We start from the raw sequence: 27,906 nt of genomic DNA, 5'->3' as shown, positions 1-27,906 counted from the left end.
TTTCGTTGCGCATTGCGACACCTTAGTTGTTCATTGATTGCTTTCTCATATGTGCCTTGACTGTGGGCCTTCAGCAGACTGAGTAACCCCTCGCTCAAGCCAGCGACCTTGGGTCCAAGCTGGTGAGCTTTGCTCAAACCAGATGAGCCTGTGCTCAAGCTGGTGACCTTGGGGTCTCGAACCTGGGTCTTCCGTATCCCAGTCCAACGCTCTATCCACTGCACCACTGCCTGGTCAGACACAACTTTTTTTTTTTTCCAACATGAAATTTCAAATCTACTCTCTAGGGAAACCTAATATTATTTGACCCATTTATGAAATCATTTTTTGGCTGATTTAAATGTTTAATTCAAATCTTAAGGCATTTGAATTTCTTCCTCGTTACTAAAGAATTAGAGCTGTAACCCCTTCCTTGAGAATATTTGCTTTTGACTGCTGAATACCTCAAAGAAAAGGTTAGACAGTCTTTATTTACATTTATAGAATGTAGTGACTGTGTGCTGGATGAATGGTATTCATTGTAATGACAATGTCTGATGACAGAAGTCTGCAGGAACCCAGTGACTGGCAGAAACAAAAGAGCTGCTGTATAGGGTGAAATCTAAAATTCTGTTGAAATTGTGCTAGCTACGTGTTGTGCATGGGTCAGATCCCATTATGATAAAATCTTTGACAAGCTCTTCAAGTTGAGGACCCCGCTTATTTCCAGCAGTTTCCAAGAGTGCTACAAACAAAACTGTACAATGTCTTACTGTATTCTTACCTGGGAAGTTATGTCTCGAGTAGCCCTTGCTCACTTCATGGGATTCACCAAAACACAAGGTGAGCCAGATCCGATGAGGGGTCATGTGCCACCCTTGTTCCTGGGAGATGCCAGCAATACACATGTCCAGGACACGTCAGGGAGTCTGGTGACCACCTCTGAGCCCACTTTGCCTGCTGGTCCCTGAGCAGTGATGTGGGTGGACTGAGCACTTGTGGTGTGCCAGGGACTGGTCCACGTGTCTTCTGTGCATTGACAGATTTTTAGTCTTCATGACAGCCCAGGGAAGGGGGTACTAGTATCATCCCCATTTTGGAGATGGGGAAACTAAGGTACTGGTCCGAAGTCACAGGGCTGGCAAGGAGCAGAGCTGGGATTTGAACCCACGCAGCCAGTGTGGTCGGTATTCCCAAGCTCCAGCCAAGGAGGAGGCGTCACATGTATAACATGCAGTTCTGGCTACAGAGCCCGTGCCTTTCACGCACTGGAACAGCGAGTCCTGGTCGGCGTGAGGGAACGAGCCAGCGCACATCGCGTCAACCCCTGGATATGTCATCAGCACGCAGGACCGAGCCCAGCGTGTTGAAGCCAGAACTGGCAGGGAGGGGCAGGTGGCTCTCAGGGAGGGTATCGAGGGCTGGACACTTTCCCCGTCAGGTATGTCCTGTTAAAGTCCCCGGCTGAAACCTGGCGTTTCGTTGACTGGTCAGGTAGGTTGAAGGCACAGGGCAGAAGGGATCAGGCCGAGTGTCAGAAGAGGGGGCAGCACGGAAGATGCTGGCGAAGAGGAGGGCAAGAGACCGCCCAGGAGAGGGGTTCTGGGGTGTGATGGAGGGAGGGAGCTTGTACAATGTGGGGGGTGGGGGTAGTGAGCAAACATGAGACGAAAGCACTGCACGTCTGGGTAATCTTCCATATTTTACAGGGTTCCAAGGAAGTGCAGTTGCTGCATGTCAAGTACGCGCCAGTCCCTTAGGTCTACCAGAAGCCCCGCTGAGCGTGCAGTCTCCCCAGTGCTAGTCGGTCTGAGGCAGTTGGCTCAGTTTCTTCTGTTCCCTTTGTAGCGAGGCTTTCCGAGAGCTTCGTCACAGTTTATCAAGAACTAGAAGACCTCTGGAACAGCCTTTTTAATACACGTGAATAAAGAGAAACTCGGAAGGGAAGGCAAAGGAGAAATTGCATCCATAGGGAACTGATGGTTTATGAGTATAGATAACTTCATACATTATCACACCGTGGAGCAGGTGATACCTCGTTTTATAGGAGGGAACAGTAAGTGTCAAGGTCACACGAGTGTGTGTCCCTTTCTGGATAGAAGGGCACTGACGATGCCACTGTGTATGCTCTGGGTGGCTCTTTGCTCATAGGTTCTTTAGAAATTAATATTAGGACAACTGAATGCTAATTTTATGGGAGTGGGGGAGGCTTCAGATAATTGACATTAATATTTAAAAGCATCTGTAAATATTTGTTGTTAAATAATATTGTCCCAATTTTTTTATGAAAGTGTATATTAGGATGCTTTTATACCTTCAGAGACCAGATTAGTCAGGCTTAAGCAATGAACGACTTCAATGCAAGTCCAATGAATGCTGGAGCCAGAAGATCATAGTGAAACTGAATCCATCTTCAAGTCTCAGCTCTACTTTCCAGAATATAGACATCATTCTAAAGGAGTGGTTCTCAACCTTTCTAATACCGTGACCCCGCAATACAGTTCCTCATGTTGCGGTGATCCCAAACCAAAAAAAATTTTGGTGGCTACTTCATAACTGTAATTTTGCTACAGTTTTGATTCGGAATGTAAATACCTGATATGCATTATGTATTTTCCGATGGCTTTAGGCGACCCCACCGGGGTCGTGACCCACAGGTTGAGAACCGCTGTTCTAAAGCAAGCACTCTCCACCTGGCAGCTGAACTTCCAGCTGTCACTCCAGAGAAAAGAAAAAATCTTTCTCCAATAGCTCCGGCCAGAGTCATGATGCAAGCACTCCAGGTCCTGGGGCTGCCCCTGCTGAGGAGAGGCAGGTGCAGAATTCTCCAAAGACAGGTGGAAAATGCCTGAGGTTCATTCCAAACCAAGAGGTATCTCAAGGTGAACTATAAATATTGTGCCCTCAGAACCTTTACAAGCCTCATTCAATAATGTGCAGGCAAGCAGATTTTATTTAAAAGTCACAGGAAACCAAGACCCAAGTTTGAAAACCCAAGTTTCTCAAAAAGCTGCGTAAATGAGTGAATCCTGATTATCTGAGTGTTACAGAACAGGGATTTTTTTTTTTTTAATGAGAGGCAGGAAGGCAGAGACAAACGCCCACATGCACCCTGACCAGGATCCACCCAGCAAGCCCCTTACAGGTTAGTGCTCTGCCCATCTGGGGCTGCTGCTCCGTTGCTCAGCAACCAAGCTATTTTAGTGCCTGAGGGGAAGCCATGGAGCTATCCTCAGTGCCCAGAGCCAAATTGCTCCACCATTCAAGCCATGGCTCTGTGGAAAGGGAGGAAGGAGAGAGAAAGGGGGAAAGGGGAAGGTGGAGAAGCAGATGGTCAATTCTCCTGTGTGCCCTGACTGGGAATCGAACCTGGGACTTCCACAGCAGGCCAATGCTTTACCGCTGAGCCAACCAGCCAGGGCCAGCAGATTTTTCAAACTGTGGTCACAACCCTTTAGAGAATCATGAAATCAGCTTAGGGAGTCATGACCAGCACTTTTAAATGAAATACAGGAAATGTCTGCAAACACTAAGTTTATTTTTGTCTCAAATTTATATCTCTATGAATGCATTCAGGATCATAATGTAAAATGTATTTCTTCCCAGGTTTGCTAGTTCAAGCATCCTGAATGAAGACAGGTGGTCACCTAGGTAATGACTAGAAATTTGACCAAAGCCTGAGAGACAGAGACTCTTCCCGTCTATGGAACCTGCCCTAGGGAGTATTAAACTATATAGTATCTTCAACAATAATTTTATAGTACAAGAAGTTTCTCTCTGTGTCAGTTTTTTATCAAAGACCTTAATAAGAGCATTGTATTGAAGTGCTATATCACTGTATTGTAGAGAATAAGTTAACATGAGCCAAACATGAGCTCTAACTTTGTATAAGAATTTTTCGGGGGGGGGGGAGGGGAGAGACACAAAGAAAACCAGATAGAAGGTGACGGAAGACAATTTGACTTTGGGTGATGGGAATACAATATAATCAAGTGTCAAAATAACCTGGAGATGTTTTCTCTGAGTCTATGTACCCTAATTAATCAATGTCACCCCATTAAAATTAATAATAAAGGGGGGGAAGAATTTTTCATTGACATGTTTGCATAGCCCAAAGTTACCAATTATATAATTCAAGGAGTTTTGTAAAATGTAACCAATGCCACAATCCTGATAGGAATGTTTCCTTCGCCTCTAAAAGCCCCCCACTGCAGCCAACCCCCTCTTCTCACACTAGCACTTAATTTTCGAGGCCCCCAGTTCTGCTCCGAGCCAGAGCCAGGGTGCCAGTCCAACAGGAACTCGAGACCAAGGGGAGAGGCTGTCCACTGCTGAGTGTCCCCTGGGTGCCAGAGGGGAATGGACATGTGCAGCCAGGGCTCAAGCTGGGCTCTTCAGAAGTGTTTACAGATTGTTTCTAGAAGGCTGTTACGGAGCGGCAGTCGCAGTTGCCCGCCAAATTGATGACGTTTCTTGTATCAAGTTCTAGTAAGTTCTCACTGAATGCCATTGATAGGTTCCGGGACTTAAAGCAAAGCAAGTTATAACAAGACCGAAGTTTTGCCATAGGTTAATTGACATAGACAAAAGTTTGGTTCCCATGGCGTCTCATCAGCGTTATTCGAGGATCTGCCGTACAGCTCAATAAAGCTGATTTTTTAAAAACTCAGTGTACAGTTGGGGTAGGTGCACTCATTTATGTAAAGGCTATGTCAAAAGAAAACTAAATTGTTGAACTCGAGTTAATGATGTACCTGTGGAAGGACCTAGAGGCAGATGTATTGATGTTGGCTGATTATTTTGAAATGCATTAAAGTATGGTGTATTTACAGGGGGATTGCTATATGGGAAAGCAAACAGGAAGAGTTAAGGTTGCCGCTGTAAAACTCAACTTTGGTGTATGTTTGAAATTTTCATGTTGGGGGGGCAGTAAGTTCAGGTTTCTGGCAGGGCCGAATAGCTATCGAATCCATTCTTTCACAAATCAAAAGCCTAAGCTCTGGGAAACAACTTCTTTAAAAACCAGCCGGCTACTCAGATGTACTGAAAGTGACCCAAAGCAGGAGAAACTGGAGGGGAGTCAACTAAGACAAGCACCGCACTGGGTGAGTTTCCTGGGTTTTCTGTTCCGGTTTGTTGCTGTTTGTTTTTTACCGCTTTGGGCCCAAGGTCAGGTCTTTACGCAAAGCAGATAAGCCCTCGGTGGAAAACCCGCTGGCTTGACAATTCAGAGTGCAGGGTTTTGGAGCAACCATAGCCACTGAGAGTGAAGAGGGAAAGAACAGAAAAGAGCCAGAGAGGGGACTTCCAAATTCTGTGTATAAACTCTTCTCAAGTCTCAGGCTGCCACTGAACTGTGCACGCACAGCTAAGGCTAAAAGAACTGAACTAAAAATGGAGCTACTTCCCACTACAGGGGAGACAGGTTTGCAGTTGAGTTCAGCCAAGTTAACTGCCTGTTTTAAAAATATATAATAAATTATTTGCATAGGAACATAACAGAATCCAGACTTCCTACAAAACATTGTAAATTAGACCTCAATACAATGTCTAGGACACAATCCAAAATTACTCGGTATACAAATAAAGTCACTCTTACCTTTGCAGCAAACAGCACTGGGACAACTGAATGTCCACATGGACAAAATAAATGAACCTTGACTCTTACACTATACAGAAACAAACAAAATGGATCCGAGATGTGAATATAAAAGCTGGAATTATAAAGTTTCTAGGGGGAAAAAACAGAACCTATGCAACCTTGAGGGAAATTTGATTTCTTAGTAGACAAAGAACACTAAACATACAAGAAAAGCTATATTGAGCTTCACCAAAAGTATATAAAAACTCTTATATCCATCAGAAGACATCTTTAAGAAAAGAAACAGGCTGGGGACTGGTAGAAAATATTTGCAAGATAGTTATCTGAGAAAGGATTCCTGTAACTGAAGAATACAAAAGAGAAAACAGTTTTTCTAATGGGTAAAACATATCAACAGATCATTTACCAAGAAGATACACAAATGGTCGACAAGCACATGAGTTATCAGAGACATGCCGGTTAAAACACAGTGAGATATCACTACACATCCACCAGTGTGATTTAAATTAGAATGACTGACACTGTCGGTGTTCACAGGGATGCAGAGCATCGGGAACCATCACACATTGTTGTCACAGCTACTTTGGAAAAAATTTGCATAGTTTCTTAAAAAATAAATACACACCTGCCCTATGACTCAGTAATTCCACTCCTAGGTATTTACCCAAGAGATGAAAGCATATCCACAAATACTTGTACAAGAATGTTCCTAAGTTTTATTTACGATAGCCAAACCTTTCTGACAGCTCTGATTTCTATCAATAGGAAAAAATAAATAAAACCACAGTATATTCAAACAGTAAAAAACGAGGTATACAAAGGCTCTAATTAGGCCCTGGCTTACTGGCTCAGTGGTAGAGCGTCGGCCGGTCATGTGGATGTCCCAAGTTCGATTCCCGGTCAGGGCACACAAGAGAAGCAACTATCTGCTTCTCCACCCTTCCTCTCTCCCTTCTGTCTCTTTCCCGCAGCCAACATTCCATTGGAGCAAGTTGACCCAGGCTCTGAGGATGGCTCCATGGCCTCGCCTCAGGTGCTAAAATGGCTCCGGCTGCAACAGAGCATCAACCCCTAGTGGGCTTGGGGTGGGGCGCGCATGCAGGATTCTGTCTCTCTGCTCCCCACCTCTCACTTAAAAAAATACAAAAAAAAAATCAAATTATTCTAAGACATAACACGGATATTTAAAACAATGCTTTACACCAGTGGTAGTCAACCTGGTCCCAACCGCCCACTAGTGGGTGTTCCAGCTTTCATGGTGGGCGGTAGCGGAGCAACCAAAGTATAAATAAAAAGATAGATTTAACTATAATAAGTTGTTTTATAAAGATTTATTCTGCCAAACAGCAAAAATCCAACATAAAGTACTTGGTAAGTAATTATTATTATATGCTTTAACTTGCTGTAACTCTGCTTTATAAATTTTATAAAGTAAAGTGACTTCCCTACTTTATAAATCACCATGACTGTGGAACCGGTGGGCGGTTAGAAAATTTTACTACTAACAGAGGTACAAAAGTGGGCGGTAGGTATGAAAAGGTTGACTACCCCTGCTCTACACAAACATGTGCACAACTATATGATTACATTTATATGGAGCTCTAGAACAGGCCAAACTAAGTTCTATAAAGGCAAAACCAATTGGTGGTAGAAAAAAGAACAGGTTGATAGATTGGATCAGTAGGTGTTTAATTGGCAAAGATGTATACATTTGTCAGAATTCCTCTAATGGTTCACTTAAAGATTCACATTTCATTGCATGTAAATTCTACCCCAAAAGAAAAAAAAATATGTAAACAAATACTGACCTCTAATGCTATGCAGGGAGAAGTACTGGGGGAGAGGGGATGCACTGATGTCTATAACTTACTTTGAATGCATTAAACCAGATGGGCTGATGGTTGCAAAGAGGGATGGCTAGGTATGTAATAAAGCTCGTATAATAGAATGTAGAATCGAGGTGGTAAGTATATGGGTGTTCACTGTAAATTTCTTACAACTTTGAAGTTTTTCATAACAAAATTGGGCGGGGACAGTAATTGCAGGACTCACCCCGGGTGTATACACATGCCCCCATACCCACTGCCCCCTGAAGCCGCTGCCCCCAATAGGCTACATAAAAGCGGGGGCATTCTGGAGCTGAGAGTAGTACTCGCAGCATCAGGGCTTTTGATGGCAGAATATTGGAACCTGGAGCTGTGTTTATATCTGCTCCTGGGAAGTGGAGGTGGGTGGCTGGGCTTTGAGCCTCGAGCCACTCTCAGAGGGGCAGGGAAATTTTGCTTAGTTGGAAGATGCCCATGTATCCATTCCTTAATGTATATTCACTCCCACACCTCAAGGACTGATGATTCGGAGGGGCAGTGTGAGACCGGGTACACAGGTGGGGGCGGGTTATCTGAAAGGAACGAGTGCCCTCTTCTGGCCTGAGAGGAAACCCCACAGCCCGATAAGCACTGGGCCGGCCTCTCCAGCACCCACTCTCAGGATCTGCGCCTGCGGGGTGGGAGCCGCAGCCCCCTGAGGGCTCGCGGAAAACCGGGCATCTGCGGGCGGAGCCTAGCGGGGGTGCGGCCCCGCGCGGCCGGGAGGCGGGGACGGGGTGGAGGCGCGGGCGCTGGCAGAGGCGCAGCTCCACCTGTTGCAGCGTCTGAGCGCGCAGGCCAAGCAAGGCAGAGCTCGGCGTGCACTTCTGCTCCCCACGCCGCTCTGCAGGGCAGGGCCGGGGCGAGGGGACCGTCCGACGGAGCGGAGCAGAGGAGCCCACCTCAGGAGGCGAGACTCGAGGGGGCCGCAGCGCCAGTGCCCACGGAAAGGTGAGGTCTCCGGAAGGGGCTCCGGGGGTTTGCTGGGGGGTTTTGCCGCCGGTCTGCACAGGGTAGGGGAGAGCACTGTGCGCGCAAAATCTCGGGAGCGCACTGAGACTGCCAAGTCCCGGTAGAGGAGCTGGCACTCCCTGGGGTCTCGGAGTCCTGGCCGCGAGGTCCCACCAGCTCCGGTCCTTGGCAGCCTGTAGGGATTGGGGACTGGCTCACGGCGTGCACTTCGCTCTGGAGGAGACGGTACGTGGTGGTGTAGGCGGGCGGGGAGCCGCCCCCGCGCAGGACTCCGAGGCCAAGGACGGTCTGGTCCGGGGCCAGGAGTGGGAGGTTGCCTGGGGGAGAGTCCCCGAACTTCCTTCGCTCCCTCATTCCTGTCTCCCTTCCTGGTCTCCTCCTCCAGCCGCTCCGCACCGATGCCACGCAGCGTGGGGGTCGGGCGGGAGGTCGAGACCCGTGAACGCCACTCTGCACAGTCCCTCCGCCGGTGGGCGCGCTCGAGACCTGAACCAGCCTCTAAGCCCCCGCAGCCTGGCCGGTGAACTGAGGGCCTCGAGGGTCCGCGCGGCGCCGGGACGGGGACGCAGCACCGCGGATCCGCTTGCAAAGCCAGCCGCCAGAGACCCGGCGCCCTAACAGTCGGCGTGAGAAACGATGGTCAAGGAGACGGAGGCCGCGGGGTCTCGCTTACCCTCCAACCCCCGAATCCCCCCAACCTTCGCTCCGGGGAAAATTCAGCTCCGCGGGCGTTGGCCGTGAAGACGCGCCACGCTCCCCCCAGTCTGAGCCGCACAGGGCGCCGGCGGAATCAGCGCCCGCACCCCCGGGCCAAGCAGAAGCGGGCTGTGCGCCCTGTCACTCGCACCTTCAGCATTTAGGAGAACTCAACCACGGCCAAAAAGCGGATCTGAAACCAGGGCGGACGTGGGAGCTGGCTCAGCAGGAGCGGTCGCCGCGGGGGCCGGCGGACATGGGTGAGCCGGCCGTCGGGCGGCCGGGGGCCGGCTGAGCGCCCCACCGAGCCCCGACCTCCCCGGGGGCCTGGGCGAGAATCCGCCCGCGGTCACGGCCGTCCGGCGTGAGGCTACAGCGGGGTGCCGGCCATGGCCTGCCGGGGTTGCGGCTGCAGCTGCGGCCCGGGCCACCTGAACGAGGACAACGCGCGCTTCCTGCTGCTGGCGGCGCTCATCCTGCTCTACCTGCTGGGCGGCGCCGCCGTCTTCTCGGCGCTGGAGCTGGCGCACGAGCGCCAGGCCAAGCAGCGCTGGGAGGAGCGCCTGGCCAACTTCAGCCGCCGCCACAACCTGAGCCGCGAGGAGCTGCGCGACTTCCTCCGCCACTACGAGGAGGCCACCGAGGCCGGCGTCCGCGTGGACAACACCCGGCCGCGCTGGGACTTCACCGGCGCCTTCTACTTCGTGGGCACCGTGGTGTCCACCATAGGTACGTGACCCGCACGGGACAGTGCAGGGGCGGGAGGACCGCGGGCATTTTCCTGGAGCGGCGCTTTGAAGGGGCGGATCGCGTGTCTCAGCCGTGCGTTTCTCCACCACTTAGCCGGCTGCGCAGGTGTGAGCTGTCGGCTGATCCACAGGTGGTATTGCTTCCTGGCTTCTCTAAATGTGGTCCATGGACCAACTGCATTAGCATGACTTGGGAATTTGTTATACATGCGAGTCTCAGCCCTTCCTGCGACTCCGGAGTCAGAACCTGCACTTAGCAAAGTCCCCAGCGAGCTAGACTGCAGACGCTCCGCCCTGGGATATTTTCAGTCCAATTAAGAAGACATTGCTCGAGTTCATAGAACCTTAGGGAGAAAGCTTACACATTGGAACAAGAACCTATACACGTTTATTTAATGCCATGTACAAAGCACTGAAGGGGGGGGTGTCACAAATTTAAAGAGTCTGTTCTTGACTTCAAGCTTACAGAGAAAATCAGATCGAATACCAACCAGCTTGGAATTACGGAAAAATGCTAATAAGGATGGAAACTGTTTCCACCTGGAAGATTGGGCGGGGGGGGGGGGGGGGGGGGGGGGGAGTGACCCTTGAGCTGAGCCCGGTAGTATTAGGTATGATTTGGGGTTTGCATTCTGGAGGAGGAGAGAATTGCATTCAGGGGCAGACCCCGTGGACTAGGTCTCCTGGCTAATGGAATGGAGGTGGATCTTCACTGTTAGACTAAGAAGCCAGAACTTTTATCTACAGGCAGTTGGGAGCCATGGAAAGTTTCTGAGCAAGAGTGTGGCGTGGCTATGGTCAGTTCTGCCTTTATTCCCAGCAGAAGGAGAAAGTGGGGTGTCTTTGCACCACACCCCTACAGATTGTTCACCCTTGAAACATAATGGAGAGATAAGGGGATTGGTGAAGACGCTTTGGAAATTTTGAAAAGGAGAGAGAAAGAGAGAGAGAGAGAGAGAGCTGAAGAGTGGAGGGGCTTTGAAAGGCTACACTGAAAGGGAGCGGCTCCCAGCTGCCAGGCTCCAGGAACAGCAAAAAGTCTCACAGTGACACAGGTCACAGGGTGCCGTGCTCTGCAACCTACAGCCCCTGTGCTAGCAAGAGAGCTTGTCAGCGAGGCAGGGTGACAAAGCAAACTTCCCCAAAGCTCCCACGCAGGGCTGTCTCAGGTAGACATTGTGCCAGGAGAAGGCGCACACAGTATAATAGTGATCAGCCTCAGGCTGGGTGAGTCAGGAAGCATTTGCATTTACTAAGGTTAGTCGAGAAGCCCGGGGCTTTAGCTGTTGAGTAGGAGGCAAGAGGAGAGGACTGTGTGATTAGGGACGCACAGGCTGTATCAGAAGTGCTTTGTGACAAACTGCCTAGCTCACCCCCCACTCACCACCATCGTTGCCACCGCATCCCATCCCAGGTGGCCCTGCCCATCAGCAGACCATTAAGACGCCACAGTAACTGGGTGTCTGGCAAGAAAAACTGTCAGCAGTCACCACGATGACCAGACGTGAGCCCTGAGTGTGTAGAGAAGGAGCAACACCCTCCACAGTTCTCTCCCCCAGCCCTCATTCGTCGCAGGATTCTCTCTAGAAGACTTCCCTAGGTCCCTCCTTGTGTGTCACCTCCCGTGTCTCAGAAGATAGTTCCAGAACTTCTGTGTAGGGGGGACTTGGGTGAGCAAACTGATTGGCATAGTACTGCCGTGGGACTCCCCGGGAATCTGCTCCGTTTGCATAGCGAACGGGGTTTTTATTTAGGCCGAAGAGGTATGTGGGGTGGTTTTGATGGGAGATTGGGGGTGTGCAGTCCTCCTCCACACATACAGCACAGCCAGCCCTCGGTCTTCCCGTGGACACCGAAGTAGGAAGGAGCAGAGTGGTAAACGTCAGTGCCATAGGAACTGAGAGTGTCTTGGGTGGGGCGCACATAAGAGGCACGGATGTAAGGACGCAGCCTGGTGGAATAGGAGGAAATCGGGATGGGAAGCCTGGAGTTGGAGCTGTTGGTCCTGCCTCTGTAGCAGGCAGGCGTCTCAACGGTTCTGAGCCCCATCCTTCTCATCTAATGCCTGCCAAATGCTCACCCTGGTGGGTGGCACACTGTAGCTGTGCAGCAAATATTACTCCTGTTTCTTGCCCACCCCGTCCTCCTAAGCCGGCCCCTTTTGCAGGGTTCTTATGAGGGACAGTGAGCTCATGTAATGAGTATTGTTAAACAGTACAAAGCCCTAGGGAAGTATGAGCTTGTTTTTACATTTCTAACATATCCTTTTAAACTGTCTCATTAATTGCTGTTGAAATAACACACGTGCTGCCCTTTATTAGGGTACATGTTGGGCTGCCCTTTATTAGGCTTAAATTGTGATTATTGTGTCAGTATATGCTGCAGCTAATTTTTGCATTACAGTCACACTTAATTTCAATCAACACAACTCCATGGGGTCAGTACGGTTATCTCCATTTTATAGATGAGGAAACTAAAGCTTCCTATTCTTTGTAAAAAAAAAAAAGTGTAAAGAGAGAATAGTTGAACCATCTGTAGTGACATCACCCCAAGTTAACCGTTGAGAACAGTCTGGTGCCTTTCTCCTGTGCTTGTTTTAGCTGTGCGTACATATATGATATGTGCATGTATGTAGTTTTTAAAATCGGGATTATATTCTATGAGCCATCCCCATTTTGCATTTTAATCATAACCTTACATAATGGCGTTTTTCTTCTAAAAATTAGTTCCACTGTCTTTTACTCTGCAAAGGCTCTGAGGTAACACAACGAGAAATCCTACAACTTCCGGATCGGGGGAGAGGAGACGAGGGACGTGGAAAGCAGGATGTGGCAGGTCGCTGGAGAGGAGCGTGGCCTCAGTTTGGTTCCCGCAGGAGCAGACCCCGAGCCGAGAATTTGAGTTCAGGCAGTTTATTGGCAGGTGGAGGGAGGAGGAAGTGAGTCGGTAGAGGTATGCTGTTAGGCAGGAACCACAGCGGGCAGACGGCACAGGCAGACCTCGCCTCGCAGGTGGCCCGGGTTTAATTCCAGACCACCACAAGATAGCGGGCGTCGCAAGGAAGCGAGTTATACCCTTCTTCTTTGGTGGAGCGTCTTGCCTTCTCTTTGTAAAAACGGCAGCCCCTGTGGAGCACAATAAAACGAGGCACGCCTAGACTTAAACCCAAGTGAGCACTTGGAAACAGTGCAAAACTCATGACCCAGAGTTGTCCCAGGCAGGGGACCTGGGGTATTTATACACGCACACCAGTCAGTGATTGGCTAAAAGCTGCTTGAAGGGCAGGAAAGTACAGCCCAAGGGGTCATCCAGTGCAAACATATAGGCGCTGGCCATTTGAGTGACTGGAAATGAAACGGGGGATTCCGAGGGGTGTGGGCAAAGGGCCCACTGTGATGAGTCGAGCTTCAAATTTGGATACAATCTCCATGACCCACCCTGGAATTCTTGTTGTCAGAGAAAAGTTCCCCCTTGGGATTTTATATAGAAAACATTGCACAGGACAGTGGGTGATATCCACAAACATTTTCCTGGAAAACACAGTTGAGGATTTCATGTAACTTGTCTAATTGAGACCTTTGATTGAAAAAGTCAGAGAAGGGTGGAAACAGACAGGTTCTCAAAGGGTTCAACATAGAATTACCCTAGGACCTAGCCATGGCAGTCCCAGGGTATATACTCAAAAGAGCTGAAAGCGGAGACTCAAACAGATACCTGTCCAGCCCTGTCCCGTGCAGCAATATTTACAATAGCCTAAAGGCCGGAACAACCCAAGTGTTTATCCTCAGATGAAGGAATGGATAAGAAAATGTACATACATGCGATGGAATATTATTCAAAAAGAAATGCAGTTTTGATGTATGCTGCAACATGGAGGATAGACCTTGAAAACATACTTCATGAAATGAGCCAGGCACAGAAGGACAAATATTACGTAATTCCACTTATGTGCGGTGCCTGGGTTAGGCCCCTTCCATAGAGTCGGAAGGTAGAGTAGCAGTTACCCGGGGCTGGGGGAACAAGGGAGGGTTTCTTGAATGGGGATGGCATTTTTGTTGGGGATGACAAAATAAGTTTTGGGTGTACAGAGTGATAGTGGTTGTACAACAGCATGAATGTATTTAATGCCATTGACTTGTATGCTTAGGAATGGTGAGCATGAGAAATTATTAGGTATATTTTACCACAGTTTAAAAAGTTGGAACAGAATATGAAGACACACTCAGGGATGTTGATTTCAGAAGGGGCTGGTGATCAGACTTGAAGCAAGAGTAAATTTGCAGTGCTACTCAGAGGAGCAGATTGACAGAGCAGCTGGTCAGTGATCCTTCTGTAAATACATTTTCTCTCAAATACTGTTTTGTTAGGAGTTTGTTTCTGTGGTTGCTTGTGTATTTATAATACAGTGTCTGTAAAAGATTTGAGGTCTTTTGTACATCATATGGACAGGGTCAGGTTAGGCTTTAAGTTACCCCAAAATCTCAGTAGTTTATCACAGCAAGAGCTGACGTCGCACGCATGAAGCCTGCGGTGGGCGCGCTGACTCCCGGGGCAGGTGTCTCCTGGGAGGCCCTGTGTTCCAGGCTCCTTGTGTCTGTGGCCCTCCTTCCCAGCTGTGCTTTCGGGACCACCCAGGAAGGGGAAGAAAGGGCTAAAGACTGGAGCTCAGGCATGTAAGTGGCCACCACCTGGAAGTGACACACGTTTCATTTGCCACACACATTTTATGCGCCAAATCAAGTCACACGGCCACACCCAACTTCAAGGGCATAGGCAGCCACGCTCCTCCTCTGGGTCCAGAAGTAGATGAGACTCGATGGTGCTGAACAGCACAGATGCCTGCCTCACATACATGAGTATGCCCTGCATTGGAAAGGGATTATTTGTGGATTTAAGATGAGAAAGATATAATAGCAGGATAGGACAGTTAAGCCACAAATTGTTAATACACAGATATATGTCAAAAGGACCTGCGTAATTGCCAAAAGTAAGCCCCAAATTTGGCTCTCAGTTTCCCAGTTGTCAAAATATTAAGAAGCAATGACAACCACTGACTGAATGGCTCCCCTTATCCAGGCTGGTTGCTTGGAAGACACCCACCTTTTTCAGACTTGAATAAAAGTCTCTCCTACGGATTGTCATGGAGGGGAGTAGACAACATGGTGAGTCACCTCCGCGGCATCTGGGCCATAAATATCATATGAAAGAACCGTGTGCTCCTGCATCCCTCGGGGCGAGGTGCAATCCGGTAAAAACCCCTCTGCTGGCCAGAGCCCAGAGCCACGCAGGGCAAGCGTACAGCTCCTGGTGACATGTCCCACAAGGACATTGAGAATTTTCTACCGGGGATTCCCAAGCTTTAGTGTCCATAAGAGCTCACCTGAGGGAAGTGTGGTCCTTGTTAAAATGCAGGTGTTTGGGGAGCCCCTGATAGAGTTCATGTGCGTTTGAAGAAACTTCCCCACATGGCTCTGATGTAGGCAGGACAGCGAGCACACTGGCGGCATATGTGATAGGAGCTGGCATCAGGCTGGAAATTGAGCCCACCTCTGAGGATTCCCTGCTCTCTAAGGATGGTCCGTGATTCAGCAATATCAGCATTACCCCAGACTTGGTTAGAAATGCAGAGTCTCAGGCTAACCCCAAACCAGCTGAATCCATCTGCGCTTTAATAAAACACCCAGATGAGTCACAGGCACAGTAGAGTTTGTTGTGTTGTGATATTGCTGACCAGGACAGAGCCCCTGTGCTTTAGTGCATGGACACACCAGTGGCCAGGCTGGAATGCAGGGTAGGAGAGATGTGCTCATTGGTGGCCTTAGTGGACCTCTCACCGGCTTGTCGTTTAGTAAGTGAGCACATTACTCGGAGCAGTGCTATCGGGGATGCACTGGGCTCGGGCAGGGAAAGTGACCCTGGCTTGTGTGGATCTGGGGAGCTCACAGGTGCTGAGCCCCACCTCTGTGGTGAACCACTCAAGGTGGACAACTGGATTTTCTTTTTCTGTATTTTTCCGAAGTTAGAAGCAGGGAGGCAGTCAGACAGACTCCCACATGTGCCCGACCTGATCCACCCAGCATGCCCACCAGGGAGCGATGCTCTGCCCCTCTGGGGCATTGCTCCATTGCAGCTGGAGCCATTCTAGCGCCTGAGGCAGAGGCCATGGAGCCATCCTCAGCGCCCAGGCCAACTTTGCTCCAATGGAGCCTGGGCTGCAGGAGGGGAAGAGAGAGACAGAGAGGAAGGAGAGGGGGAGGGGTGGAGAAGCAGATGGGCGCTTCTCCTGTGTGCCCTGGCCAGGAATCGAACCCAGGACTTCCACATGCTGGGCCTATGCTCTACTGCTAAGCCAACCAGCCAGGGCCGGAAGACCAGATTTTCAACAACAGTTTTATTCATTTAAATTAAATAGAAAGAATTATGCTGGTGCCCCCTATTTGGACCCTGGGTGTAGCTGGTGATTAGCACATGTGTAGCAGTATTCTACAAGGTTCTCATAGGGTTCAGGAGCTGGGTTGACAGGTATGTGATTTGGCCTGGTCACTGCAAAGCAATGTGGTGTGAACTGGATTTTGTTTTCAGAGTCTGTTTGTTTTATAATATTTTCCTCCATGGTAATCTGACTGAGGAAAGAGGTTTTGAAATCAGATTCCATCATGTTCAAGCAATAAAATATGGGGAAACTCCATTTTACAGTGTAAAGCTATAAACTGACATTAATGATAATGAACAGACATTCAGAAAAAATAAGATGTTTCACTAATACATTAATGGATGTCACTCGGTGGATATTGTGTGTGTGTCGAGATTTAAATCACCCGTCGAATAGGCACTTTGCACAGCTTTTGCCTACAATATCTTGTGAGGTGGTTGGAGAAGTTACTGATTCCATCTTGGGGATAAGAAAACTGAGGTACAGAGAGCATAAATATCTTAGGAGTACATGTCTGTAAAGGAACGAAGTCTGGATTAGAAACAGATTTTGTTTTTTTTACCCCCCATTGATAAAAGAGGTACTTATTTATTTTTGAAGACTGGGAATAATGGAAACATAAAAAAGAAAGTAGAACTCGCCCATAATACCACCATCCAATGAGAACCATCATTGAGTTGGGTGTCTCATATTGCATTGAACCTAAAGGGCTATAAAGCTTTTACTGAAGCTAAAAAGAGTTATTATTTTTAGTACCGTTCAGAAAGAAGAGAATGCTGCCAATTAAATTCTGAGGCCCTGGCCTGTTGGCTCAGTGGTAGAGCTTCAGCCCGGCATGTGGAAGTCCCAGGTTCAATTCCTGGTCAGGGCACACAGGAGAAGCACCCATCTGCTTCTCTACCTCTTCCCCTCTTCTCTCTCTCTCTTTCTCTCTCTCTCTCCTTCCCCTATAGCAGCCAAAGCTCAATTAGAGTGAGTTGGCCCCAGGCACTGAGGATGGCTCCATGGTCTCTGCCTCAGGTGCTAAGAAGAGCTTGGTTGCTGAGCAACAGAGCAACACCCCAGATGAGCAGAAACTCAATCATCCCTAGTGGGCTTGCCAGGTTAATCCCAGTCCAGGCACATGCAGAGTCTGTCTCTGCCTCTCCTCCTCTCCCTGAATAAAAACAAATAACATAAAATAAAAAATCTGACATGTTAACAATTGTGACATTATCCTGATTTAAGCAAGCAATACTTGAACATTGGAGAAAGGTACATCTTAAAATCACTGAAACAGATCATACTTTGTATCTGATTGTTCCCCTTTTAAGCATGCTGCCATGAGCATATTGCCGTAATTAGGTCAAAATAAATCATGATCCTTAGACTTTCTTTGATTAATTCTCAAGTTGATTAATTTTAAATATTTATTAAAAATACTTAGAGTTTGTCTTCTAATCCTTCCCACCTTTGTCAGGAGCAGGGGAAGCTTGTGTTAATCCCTGCAGACATGTGCTTTAGATTTTAAGGGTTTTAGACATGCATCATGTGTGTGTCATACTTTTTGTCCACTACTGTTTTCTGTCATGTTTATTATTTAGATATAGAGATGTTTTAAATTTCTGTGCAGTTTCATATTTCAGTCTTTTGCTGTTGTGGTTTCTCCCTTTGTCTTTGTGCTCAGACAGTATTTTCCCATCCAGATCATGTAAGAATGCTTGTTTTTGTTCGGTTACTTTCAGCCGTAGCAATAGTTCTTAAAGCACTTGAATTTCCTGTTTCATGTGAACATGAGGGCGTTTTTAAGATTAGTGCGAAGGAGCAGAGCATGGTCGTGGGGAGAGGGGAGAGGAATTTGCATTCACTTAGGTAGGGTGACGGGGCCATCTCTTTTGGGGACCTATCTTCTAAAATGTCATGAGGAAGCTCAGACTCTCCATTCTGGGAACCCTGGATTTGTTCAGTTATTTGCTTTTTCCTTGGAAAATTTCAGTATTTGCAAATTAGAGATCAGCTGCAGGACATAGCTCTCTCTATCCACTGCCCAGCGTTCCCATTCACACACCTTTAATCTCAGCTGCTTTCATGAAAAATTCTTGTTTCTATTAGAAAGCATGTTGATGTCCTGCTTTTTATCCTAAACACCATCCTCCTATTCTCTCCTCCCTCGATATCTTTCTCTATGAAGGAGACATGGGTTTGGTAGGAATGTAACCCAAATTTTGTGCTTTTGGGGATCCTGTCTAAGGGTAATATTCTAGTCCAGTGGTTTTCAACCTTTTTATTCTTGGGGACTGGTGAACATAGGAGAATTATTTCGGGGACCACTAATGCAGAAATCACTCTGAGCATAAGCGAATCCGACTAAGATCATTGGTCTGTAATCTTCACACAACATCAGGTGGTTAACTCTTTTGCACACCTGCACTAAATTTCTGATGGGCCAGCCCACTAACCAGTGGTGGAAAAACACTCTTCTCTTTAAAGAAACATGGTACATTAGCCCAATATAATGAAAAGATAAATTCAATTTTTGCTTGTGTATCTCTAAAAAATCTTAGAGAGTCTAATTTATAACACAGAGGGAAGTTCCCTCTCCTCTCCTCTCCTCTCCTCTCCTCTCCTCTCCTCTCCTCTCCTCTCCTCTCCTCTCCTCTCCTCTCCTCTCCTCTCCTCTCCTCTCCTCTCCTCTCCTCTCCTCTCATATTTCAAAGGAGTTCTGGAGCCTTTTATCCCTAAGCCAGCAATTTTCAACCAGTGTCCTGCAAGAATTTTTAAAACATGCATGACTACCACATTTCCCTATGTATAAGACGCTCCCATGTATAAGACACACCTTAATTTGGGGGCCTGAAGCTTTTTTAAATTGATTTTAATTTATTCTGTTTACATAGATTCTAATGTTGCTCCAAATGCATCCCCCCTCCCCCGTATTCCTCTCATCATCTCCCTGACCACCCTCCTCATAGTGCCCTCCCCCCTTCCCTTCAGGTTTATCCCATCCTATCATCCCCTTTCCTTCTGTCCTCTTTTCCTCTGGTCCCTTTGATCCCTCCGTCTCAATTCCGTTCCTCAGTTCACATTGTTCATTGGATTCCTCAAATGAGTGAGGTCATATAATATTTTTCTTTCTCTGCCTGGCTTATTTCACTTAACAAAATAGTTTCCAGGTCCATCCATGTTGTTGCAAAAGGTAAGATTTTCTTCTTTTTCATGGCCCCATAGTATTCCATTGTGTATATAAGGTCTACCAGAAAGTTCTGTCCGTTTTTGGAATAAAACAAAATACAAATTTTTCTTAACGTCAATAAACTTTATTAAATAATATATTTCCACAGCAATCCTATCTTCCAAATATGGTCCAAAATGGTTTGCTGAGCTGAATTAAGCCTTTCTGCGATCTCTGATGTAGTCAGAAAAGGATCTTGCTCCAACATGGTCTTAACAACATCGTCATTGATCAAAGATGGTCGCCCAGAACGTGGCTTATCAGAAAGGTTGAAATCACCTGTTTCAAATTTTTCCAACCATCATCTGCATGTCCTATCAGAAACTGTACCTTCACCAAACACTTTCAATAAATTTCTACATGCTTCTGTAGCATTTCTTCCTTGTTGAAATTCGTATACAATACAGTGGCGTAAATGAACTATCAGTAGCCATGGGTACACTATGGCTTCACACATAAGACTAACATGAATCAACTTTGTTTTAGTTAATTTGCTACATCAGCATGTATACATTAAGTGATAAAAATAGAGAGGCACACATGCGTCAAATAAACATGTGCTTATGTGTCAAAACTTGTTGTGATAGAAATGGACAGAACTTTCCGGTAGACCATTTCCAGAACTATGTTGAATAAGAGTGGTGAAAGGGGGCACCCCTGCCTTGTTCCTGATCTTAAGGGGATTGCTTTTAATTTTTGCCCATTGTACCACTGCTTCTTAATCCACTCGTCCACTGATGGACACTTGGGCTGTTTCCAGATCTTTGCTATTGTGAACAATGCTGCCATAAACATGGGGGTGCATTTCTCCTTTTGAATGAGTGATAAGGTATTCTTGGGATATATTCCTAAAAGTGGGATGGCTGGGTCAAAAGGCAGTTCCATTTTTAATTTTTTTGAGGAATCTCCATACTGTTTTCCACAGTGGCTGCACCAGTCTGCATTCCCACCAGCAGTGCAGGAAGGTTCCCTTTTCTCCACATCCTCGCCAGCACTTAATATGTGTTGTTTTGTTAATGTACGCCATTCTGACTGGTGTGAGGAAGTATCTCATTGTGGTTTTAATTTGCATTTCTCCAATGATTAGTGATGTTGAACATTTTTTCATGTGCCTATTGGCCATCTGTATGTCCTCTTTGGAGAAGTGTCTATTCATTTCTTTTGTCCATTTTTTGATTGGATTGTTTATCTTCCTGTTGTTGAGTTTTACAAGTTCTTTATGAATTTTGGTTATTAACCCCTTATCAGACATATTGTCGAATATTTTCTCCCATTGTGTAGTTTGTCTTTTTATTCTGTTCTTATTGTCTTTAGCTGTGCAGAAGCTTTTTAATTTGATATAGTCCCATTTGTTTATCCTGTCTTTTATTACTCTTGCCTGTGGAGATAAATCAGCAAATATATTGCTGCGAGAGATGCCAGAGAGCTTACTGCCTATGTTTTCTTCTAAGCTGCTTATGGTTTCATGACTTATATTTAAGTCTTTTATCCATTTTGAATTTATTTTTGTGATTGGTGTAAGTTGGTGGTCTAATTTCATTTTTTTGTAGGTAGCTGTCCAATTTTCCCAACACCATTTGTTAAAGAGGCTGTCTTTACTCCATTGTGTGCTCTTTCCTCCTTTGTAAAATATCAATTGTCCATAAAGGTGTGGGTTTATTTCTGGGTTCTCTGTTCTGTTCCATTGATCTATATGCCTGTTCTTAAGCCAGTACCAAGCTGTATTGAGTACAATGGCCTTGTAGTATAACTTGATATCAGGAAGTGTGATACCTCCCACTTAATTCTAATTTTTCAAGACTGCTGAGGCTATTTGTGTTCTTTTTTGGTTCCGTATCAATTTTTGGAATATGTGTTCTATATCTTTGAAGTCCGTCATTGGTGTTTTAATTGTTATTGCATTGAATTTATAAATTGCTTTGGGTAATATAGACATTTTTTTTTTTTTTATTTTTCCAAGGCTGGAAACGGGGAGGCAGTCAGACAGACTCCCGCATGCGCCCGACCGGGATCCACCTGGCATGCCTACCAGGGGGCGATGCTCTGCCCATCCTGGGGCGTCGCTCTGCCACAATCAGAGCCATTCTAGCGCCTGAGGCAGAGGCCAGAGAGCCATCCTCAGCACCCGGGGAAACTTTGCTCCAGTGGAGCCTTGGCTGCGGGAGGGGAAGAGAGAGACAGAGAGGAAGGAGAGAGGGAAGGGTGGAGAAGCAGATGGGCTCTTCTCCTGTGTGCCCTGGCTGGGAATCGAACCCGGGACTCCTGCACGCCAGGCCAGTGCTCTACCACTGAGCGAACCAGCCAGGGTGGGGTAATATAGACATTTTAATGATGTTTATTCTTCCTATCCATGAACACAGTATATGCTTCCACTTGTTTGTATCTTCCTTGATTTCTTTTATCAATGTTTTATATTTTCCCAGTACAAGTCTTTAATCTCCTTGGTTAAATTTACTCCTAGGTACTTTATTATTATTTTTGTTAACAATAGTGAAGGGGATTGTTTCCTTAATTTCTCCTTCTGACAGTTTATTCTTGGTGTATAAAAATGCCTCTGATTTCTGAGTATTAATTTCATATCCTGCCATCTTGCTGAATTCATTTACCAGGTTCAGTAGTTTTTTGATTGAGACTTTAGAGTTTTCTGTATACAGTATCATATCATCTGCAAATAATGATAGTTTTACTTTACTTCTTCTTTTCCAATTTGGATGCCTTTTATTTCTTCTTCTTGTCTGATTGCTGTGGCTAGGACTTCCAGAACTATGTTGAATAAGAGTGGTGAAAGGGGGCACCCCTGCCTTGTTCCTGATCTTAAGGGAATTGCTTTTAATTTTTGCCCATTGAGTATGATGTTGACTGTGGGTTTCTCATAGATGGCCTTTATCATGTTGAGATATGTTCCCTGTATTCCCACTTTGCTGAGAGTTTTGATCATAAATGGTGCTGTATTTTATCAAATGCTTTTTCTACATTTATTGAAATTATCATATGGTTTTTCTCCTTCTTTTAGCTTATGTGATGAATCACATTGATTGATTTGTACCAGCCTTGCCTCCTCAGAATAAATCCCACTTGATCATGATGTATGATTTTTTTCATGTATTGCTGGATCCAGTTTGCTAATATTTTGTTGAGGATTTTAGCATCTAAATTCATCAGGGATATTGGCCTATAATTTTCTTTCTTTGTGTTGTCTTTGCCTCGTTTTGGAATTATAATTATGCTCGCCTCATAAAAGAAACTTGGAAGTCTTCCTCCCTCTTGAATTCTTTGAAATAGCTTGAAAAGGATAGGAGTTGGTTCTTCTTTGAATATTTGGTAGAATTCACCTGTGAAGCCATCTGGCCCAGGGCTTTTGTTTGTTGGGAGTTTTTTGATAACTGTTTCAATCTCATTTGTTGTAATTGGTCTGTTTAGGTTTTCTGATTCTTACAGATTGATTTTTGAAAGATTATGTTTCAAGGAATTTGTCCATTTCACCTAGGTTTTCTAATTTTTTGGCATACAGATCTTCATAGTATTTTCTTACAATCCTCGGTATTTCTGTTGTGTCAATTGTTATTTCTCCACTCTCATTTCTAATTTTATTTATTTGAGTCCTCTCTCCTTTTTTCTTGGTGAGTCTGATTAAAGGTTCATCAATCTTGTTTACCTTTTCAAAGAACCAGGTCTTGGTTTCATTGATCCTCTGTATTTTTTTAGCCTCTATGTCATTTATTTCTACTTTGATCTTTATTATTTCCTTCCTTCTACTACCTCTGAGATTTACTTGCTGTTCTTTTTTTAGTTCTTTTAGATGCAGGGTTAAGTTTTTTATTTCAGCTTTTTCTAGCTTTTTAGGTATGCCTGTAATGCTATGAACTTCCCTCTCAGTACTGCTTTTGCTATGTCCCATAAGTTTTGAGTTCTTGTATGCTCTTTATCATTCGTTTCTAGGAATTTTTTTATTTCTTCTTTTTTTTTTTTTTTTTTTTATTCATTTTTAGAGAGGAGAGAGAGACAGAGACAGAGAGAGAGAAGGGGGAGGAGCTGGAAGCATCAACTCCCATATGTGCCTTGACCAGGTAAGCCCAGGGTTTTGAACCGGCGACCTCAGCATTTCCAGGTTGACGCTTTATCCACTGCGCCACCACAGGTCAGGCTATTTCTTCTTAGATCTCATTGTTAACCCATTTTTTATTTAATAACATGCTGTTTAGTTTCCAAGTGTTTGAGTATTTTTGAGTTTTTCTGTTGTGGTTGATTTCTAGTTTCATGCCATTGTGATCAGAGAAAGTGCTTGATATAATTTTTTTTTTTTGTATTTTTCTGAAGCTGGAAACAGGGAGAGACAGTCAGACAGACTCCTGCATGCGCCCAACTGGGATCCACCTGGCACGCCCACCAGGGGGTGACACTCTGCCACTCTGCCCACCAGGGGGCTATGTCCTGCCCCTCCAGGGCGTTGCTCTGTTACAACCAGAGCCACTCTAGCGCCTGGGGTAGAGGCCAAGGAGCCATCCCCAGTGCCCGGGCCATCTTTGCTCCAATGGAGCCTCGGCTGCGGGAGGGGAAGAGAGAGACAGAGAGGAAAGAGAAGGGGAGGGGTGGAGAAGCAGATGGGCGCTTCTCCTGTGTGCCCTGGCCGGGAATCGAACCCGGGACTTCTGCACGCCAGGCCAACGCTCTACCACTGAGCCAACCAGCCAGGGCTTGATATAATTTTAATCTTCTTAAATTTGTTGAGACCCCTTTTGTGCCTTAACGTGGTCTATCCTAGAGAATGCACCATGAGCACTTGAAAAGAATGTATATTCTGCTGCTTTAGGGTGAAAGGTTCTAAAGATATCTATTAAATTGAGTTGATCTAGTGTGTCCTTTAAGTGCTGTTTCTTTGTTAATTTTCTTTCTTGAGGATCTATCTAGTGATGTTACTGGAGTATTGAAATCCCCTACTTTCTTATAGTATTGCTGTTGATCTCGCCCTTTATATCCATCAGTCTGCTTTATATATTAGGTGCTCCTATATTAGGTGCATAGATATTTATAACAGTTATATATTCCTGTTGGATTGTTCCCTTTATCATTATGTAGTGACCTTCTTTATCTCTTACTATAGCCTTTGTTTTAAAGTCTATTTTGTCAGATATAAGTATTGCTACCCCAGCTTTTTTTAATTTCCATTTGCATGAAATATTTTTTTCCAACCTTTTACTTTCAATCTATGTGCATCTTTTGTTTTGAGGTGTGTCTCTTGTAGACAGCATATGTATGGGTCCTGTTTTTCTTATCCACACAGCTACCCTATGTCTTTTGATTGGATCATTTAATCCATGTACATTTAAGGTTATTATTGGTATTTAGTTGCTTATTGCCATTTTATTCTTTAAAGCTACAATCCTCTTTTACTATATTCTTTTCCCATTTGTTCTGTTTACAACAGGCCCCTTAACATTTCTTGCAGCATTGGTTTGGTTGTAATGAATTCCTTGAGGGTTTTTTTGTCTGGGAAGTTTTTTATTTCTCCTTCAATTTTAAACGATAGCCTTGCTGGATAAAGAAGTCTTGGTTGTAGGCTTTTGTTCTGTATTACTTTGAATATTTCTTGCCATTCCCTTCTGGCCTCAAGTGTTGTTTTTTGTTTGTTTGTTTGTTTGTTTGTATTTTTCTGAAGCTGGAAACGGGGAGAGACAGTCAGACAGACTCCCGCATGCGCCCGACCGGGATCCACCCGGCACGCCCACCAGGGGGCAACGCTCTACCTACCAGGGGGCAATGCTCTACCCCTCCGGGGCGTTGCTCTGTTGCGACCAGAGCCACTCTAGTGCTTGGGGCAGAGGCCAAGGAGCCATCCCCAGCGCCCGGGCCATCTTTGCTCCAATGGAGCCTTGGCTGTGGGAGGGGAAGAGAGAGACAGAGAGGAAGGAGAGGGGGAGGGGTGGAGAAGCAGATGGGCGCTTCTCCTGTGTGCCCTGGCCGGGAATCGAACCCGGGACTCCTGCATGCCAGGCCGATGCTCTACCACTGAGCCAACCGGCCAGGGCCTCAAGTATTTTTGTTGAGAAGTCAGATGTCATCCTTATAGGGGCTCCTCTGTAGGTGATAGACTGCTTTTCCCTTACAGCTTTTAGTATTCTTTATCTCTTAGCTTTGGTATTTTAATTATGATGTGTGTTGGTGTAGATTTCTTTGGTTTTCTCTTTAATGGTATTCTCTGTGCTTCTTGAACCTGTGTGACTTTTTTCTGTATCAGTTTAGGGAAGTTTTCAGCTATGATTTTATTAAACAAGATCTCTTCTTCTTCAGGAACCCCTATGATGCAAATGTTATTTCTCTTCATGTTGTCACAGAGCTCTCTTAGAGTTTCCTCAGACTTTTGAGTCTCTTTTCTTTTTGCTGCTCTGCTTCCATGTCTTTGTTTATCTTGTTCTCTAACTCACTAATTTGATCCTCAGCTTCGTCCATTCTCCTTTTAATTCCTTCCATTGCGGTTTTCATTTCTGATATTGTATTTGTCATTTCTGACTGATTCTTTTTTATTATTTCAATGTCCTTTTTTATACTTGCTATCTCTTTATTTATGTGCTCGTTATGTCCATCCATTGTTGTTCTAAGATCTTTGAGCATCCTAACAATCATTATTTTAAACTCTGCATCTGGTAATGTGGTTATATCCAACTCATTCAAGTCCTTTTCTGGGGATTTCTCTTGATTCATTTGGGTTGCATTTCTCTGCCTTCCCATTTTGTCTGTGTATAAGAAGGGTGTGGCCACAGGAGTCCAATGGTTGTGAGCTCTCTGTTTCCTAGGTGTGGTCTGTCTGCATCCCGCCACCCCCTCTGCCGCTCCCTCGGGCATTGGGGTATGGGTGTTGTCAGCTGTGGTTGTGGCTGTTGCTGCAGTTTCTGCCTCTCCTCCATGGGTGGGGCTGTATTCACATGCCGAACTACAAGCCCCCATGGGTGGGGCTGCACCCATGCACCGTGCCAGGGCCGCAAACCTAGGCACCGCAGGCAGGGCTGCGCATCTATGCTCAGCCACAGGTCTCCACCTGTTCCCCGGCTTTTGCCCTGCTCCCGCTGGCGGGGCTATGCTCATGTGCTGGGCCGCAAGCTCCAGCTCTGCAGGCAGGGCTGCACACCCATGCTCAGCCACAGGTCTCTGCAGTTCCCCGGCTTTCGCCTTGTCCCTGAGGGGAGGACTGCAGGCGGTACTTCTTTTGCTCATCCAGCCCACAGCCGCAGGTTGGGACCACTTTCGTGCACCCCTTCTGCCCCTATGGCCGTCCTCAGCCTCCACCTCGCCAGGTGAAACTGAGCTTATGCCAGGCCTCAGTCGTGGCTGGTTGGCTTCACCCCTGCCAGCGGGGCTGCACTTCTGCATCCTGCTGCTGCCCACCCTCCAAGAACACTCAGCAGTGTGGGTGGGGGCGATGCAGCTCAGACCTTAGCACTCAATACTGTATTCCTGAAGGCTCCCTCCTTCTAAGCAACTCTGCTCTGAGTGCCGTGGGAAAGCTTGTTTGGCTGGTGTCCTGCTTCCCTTTGCTGGTATTGCTGGTTCCAGGGGAAATATTCACTTTAGATTTGGGGAGTGACTCGGTCCAGGGGTTAGGGTGGCTGTCCCTCAAAGTGTTTCTCCCTGTGCCTCCTAGATTACACTCTCTTATTGCTACTCTGGTCCTCTCTTCTCTCCCCGTCCCCCAGAACCCTGGGTGACTGGTTGTGAAAGAGGTTTTCTGTGCAGTCCCTTTAAATAGAATCCTGGATCTGAGAAATCTGTCTCTTTCTCACAAGCAGTATCTGGCTTGTTTCGTAGCTAAATACTGTCCGTACTTCTCTTATAAGCTCTGGGGCTTCAGGCTGGGGCTTTGTTCCTGGGGCCCAGGACCCTCCCCTCTCCACTAACTCAATTCCCACCATGTGAGTCCCTCTGGGCTACCGTTCGCTACCGGGAGCTGGGCAGCCCTCTCCGTGTTTCCGCTTTTCCTACTGGCTTCTTTGGTGATTCTTGGTTAAAGAGTCCTCTTAGTTTAGTCCAAAGTTGGTTTTCCCAGATGATGGTTCTTAAAATTAGGTTGTAATCCATTTTGGTTTGGGCAGGTGGAAGTTGGTACGTCTGCCTACTCCATCACCATCTTGCCCTCCTCAGGGCCCAAAATTTGAAAAAAAAATGTATTACATAAAGTTATTGAACTCAGGTTTTATTCATCATAAAATTTATACAACTCAACAAGCGTGAAAAGGCAGGAAGTGCAAGTAGAAAAATCTACAACCACTGTATAAGACGTACCCAGTTCTTAGACCCCAAATTTTTCCAAAAATGGTGCGTCTTATACATGAGGAAATATGGTATTTAGTGAAGGCTCACTGACCTCTTTTTCCTTAGATTGTCAAATGAAAAAGAAAAATGACAAC

The 27,906-nt window shown here is 46.2% G+C and overlaps 1 protein-coding gene across 1 annotated transcript in view; it reads left to right on the top strand.

Annotated features, from left to right (window-relative positions):
• The first annotated feature begins 8,044 nt into the window (after positions 1-8,044).
• Positions 8,045-27,906, top strand: part of KCNK13 (potassium two pore domain channel subfamily K member 13) — a 90,842-nt gene continuing 70,980 nt past the window's right edge. Inside the window, exons 1-2 of the mRNA XM_066276087.1 lie at positions 8,045-8,397; positions 8,804-9,843. Coding sequence (XP_066132184.1) covers positions 9,504-9,843 — 340 coding nt within the window. The 5' untranslated portion in view covers positions 8,045-8,397; positions 8,804-9,503. The remainder of the gene's footprint in view (positions 8,398-8,803; positions 9,844-27,906) is intronic.

Source organism: Saccopteryx bilineata, chromosome 4 (assembly GCF_036850765.1).
Source record: "Saccopteryx bilineata isolate mSacBil1 chromosome 4, mSacBil1_pri_phased_curated, whole genome shotgun sequence".
NCBI classification, from domain to species: Eukaryota; Metazoa; Chordata; class Mammalia; order Chiroptera; family Emballonuridae; genus Saccopteryx; species Saccopteryx bilineata.
The sequence above is the reverse complement of the archived record's forward strand: the minus strand, read 5'-3'. Positions and strand labels throughout refer to the sequence as shown.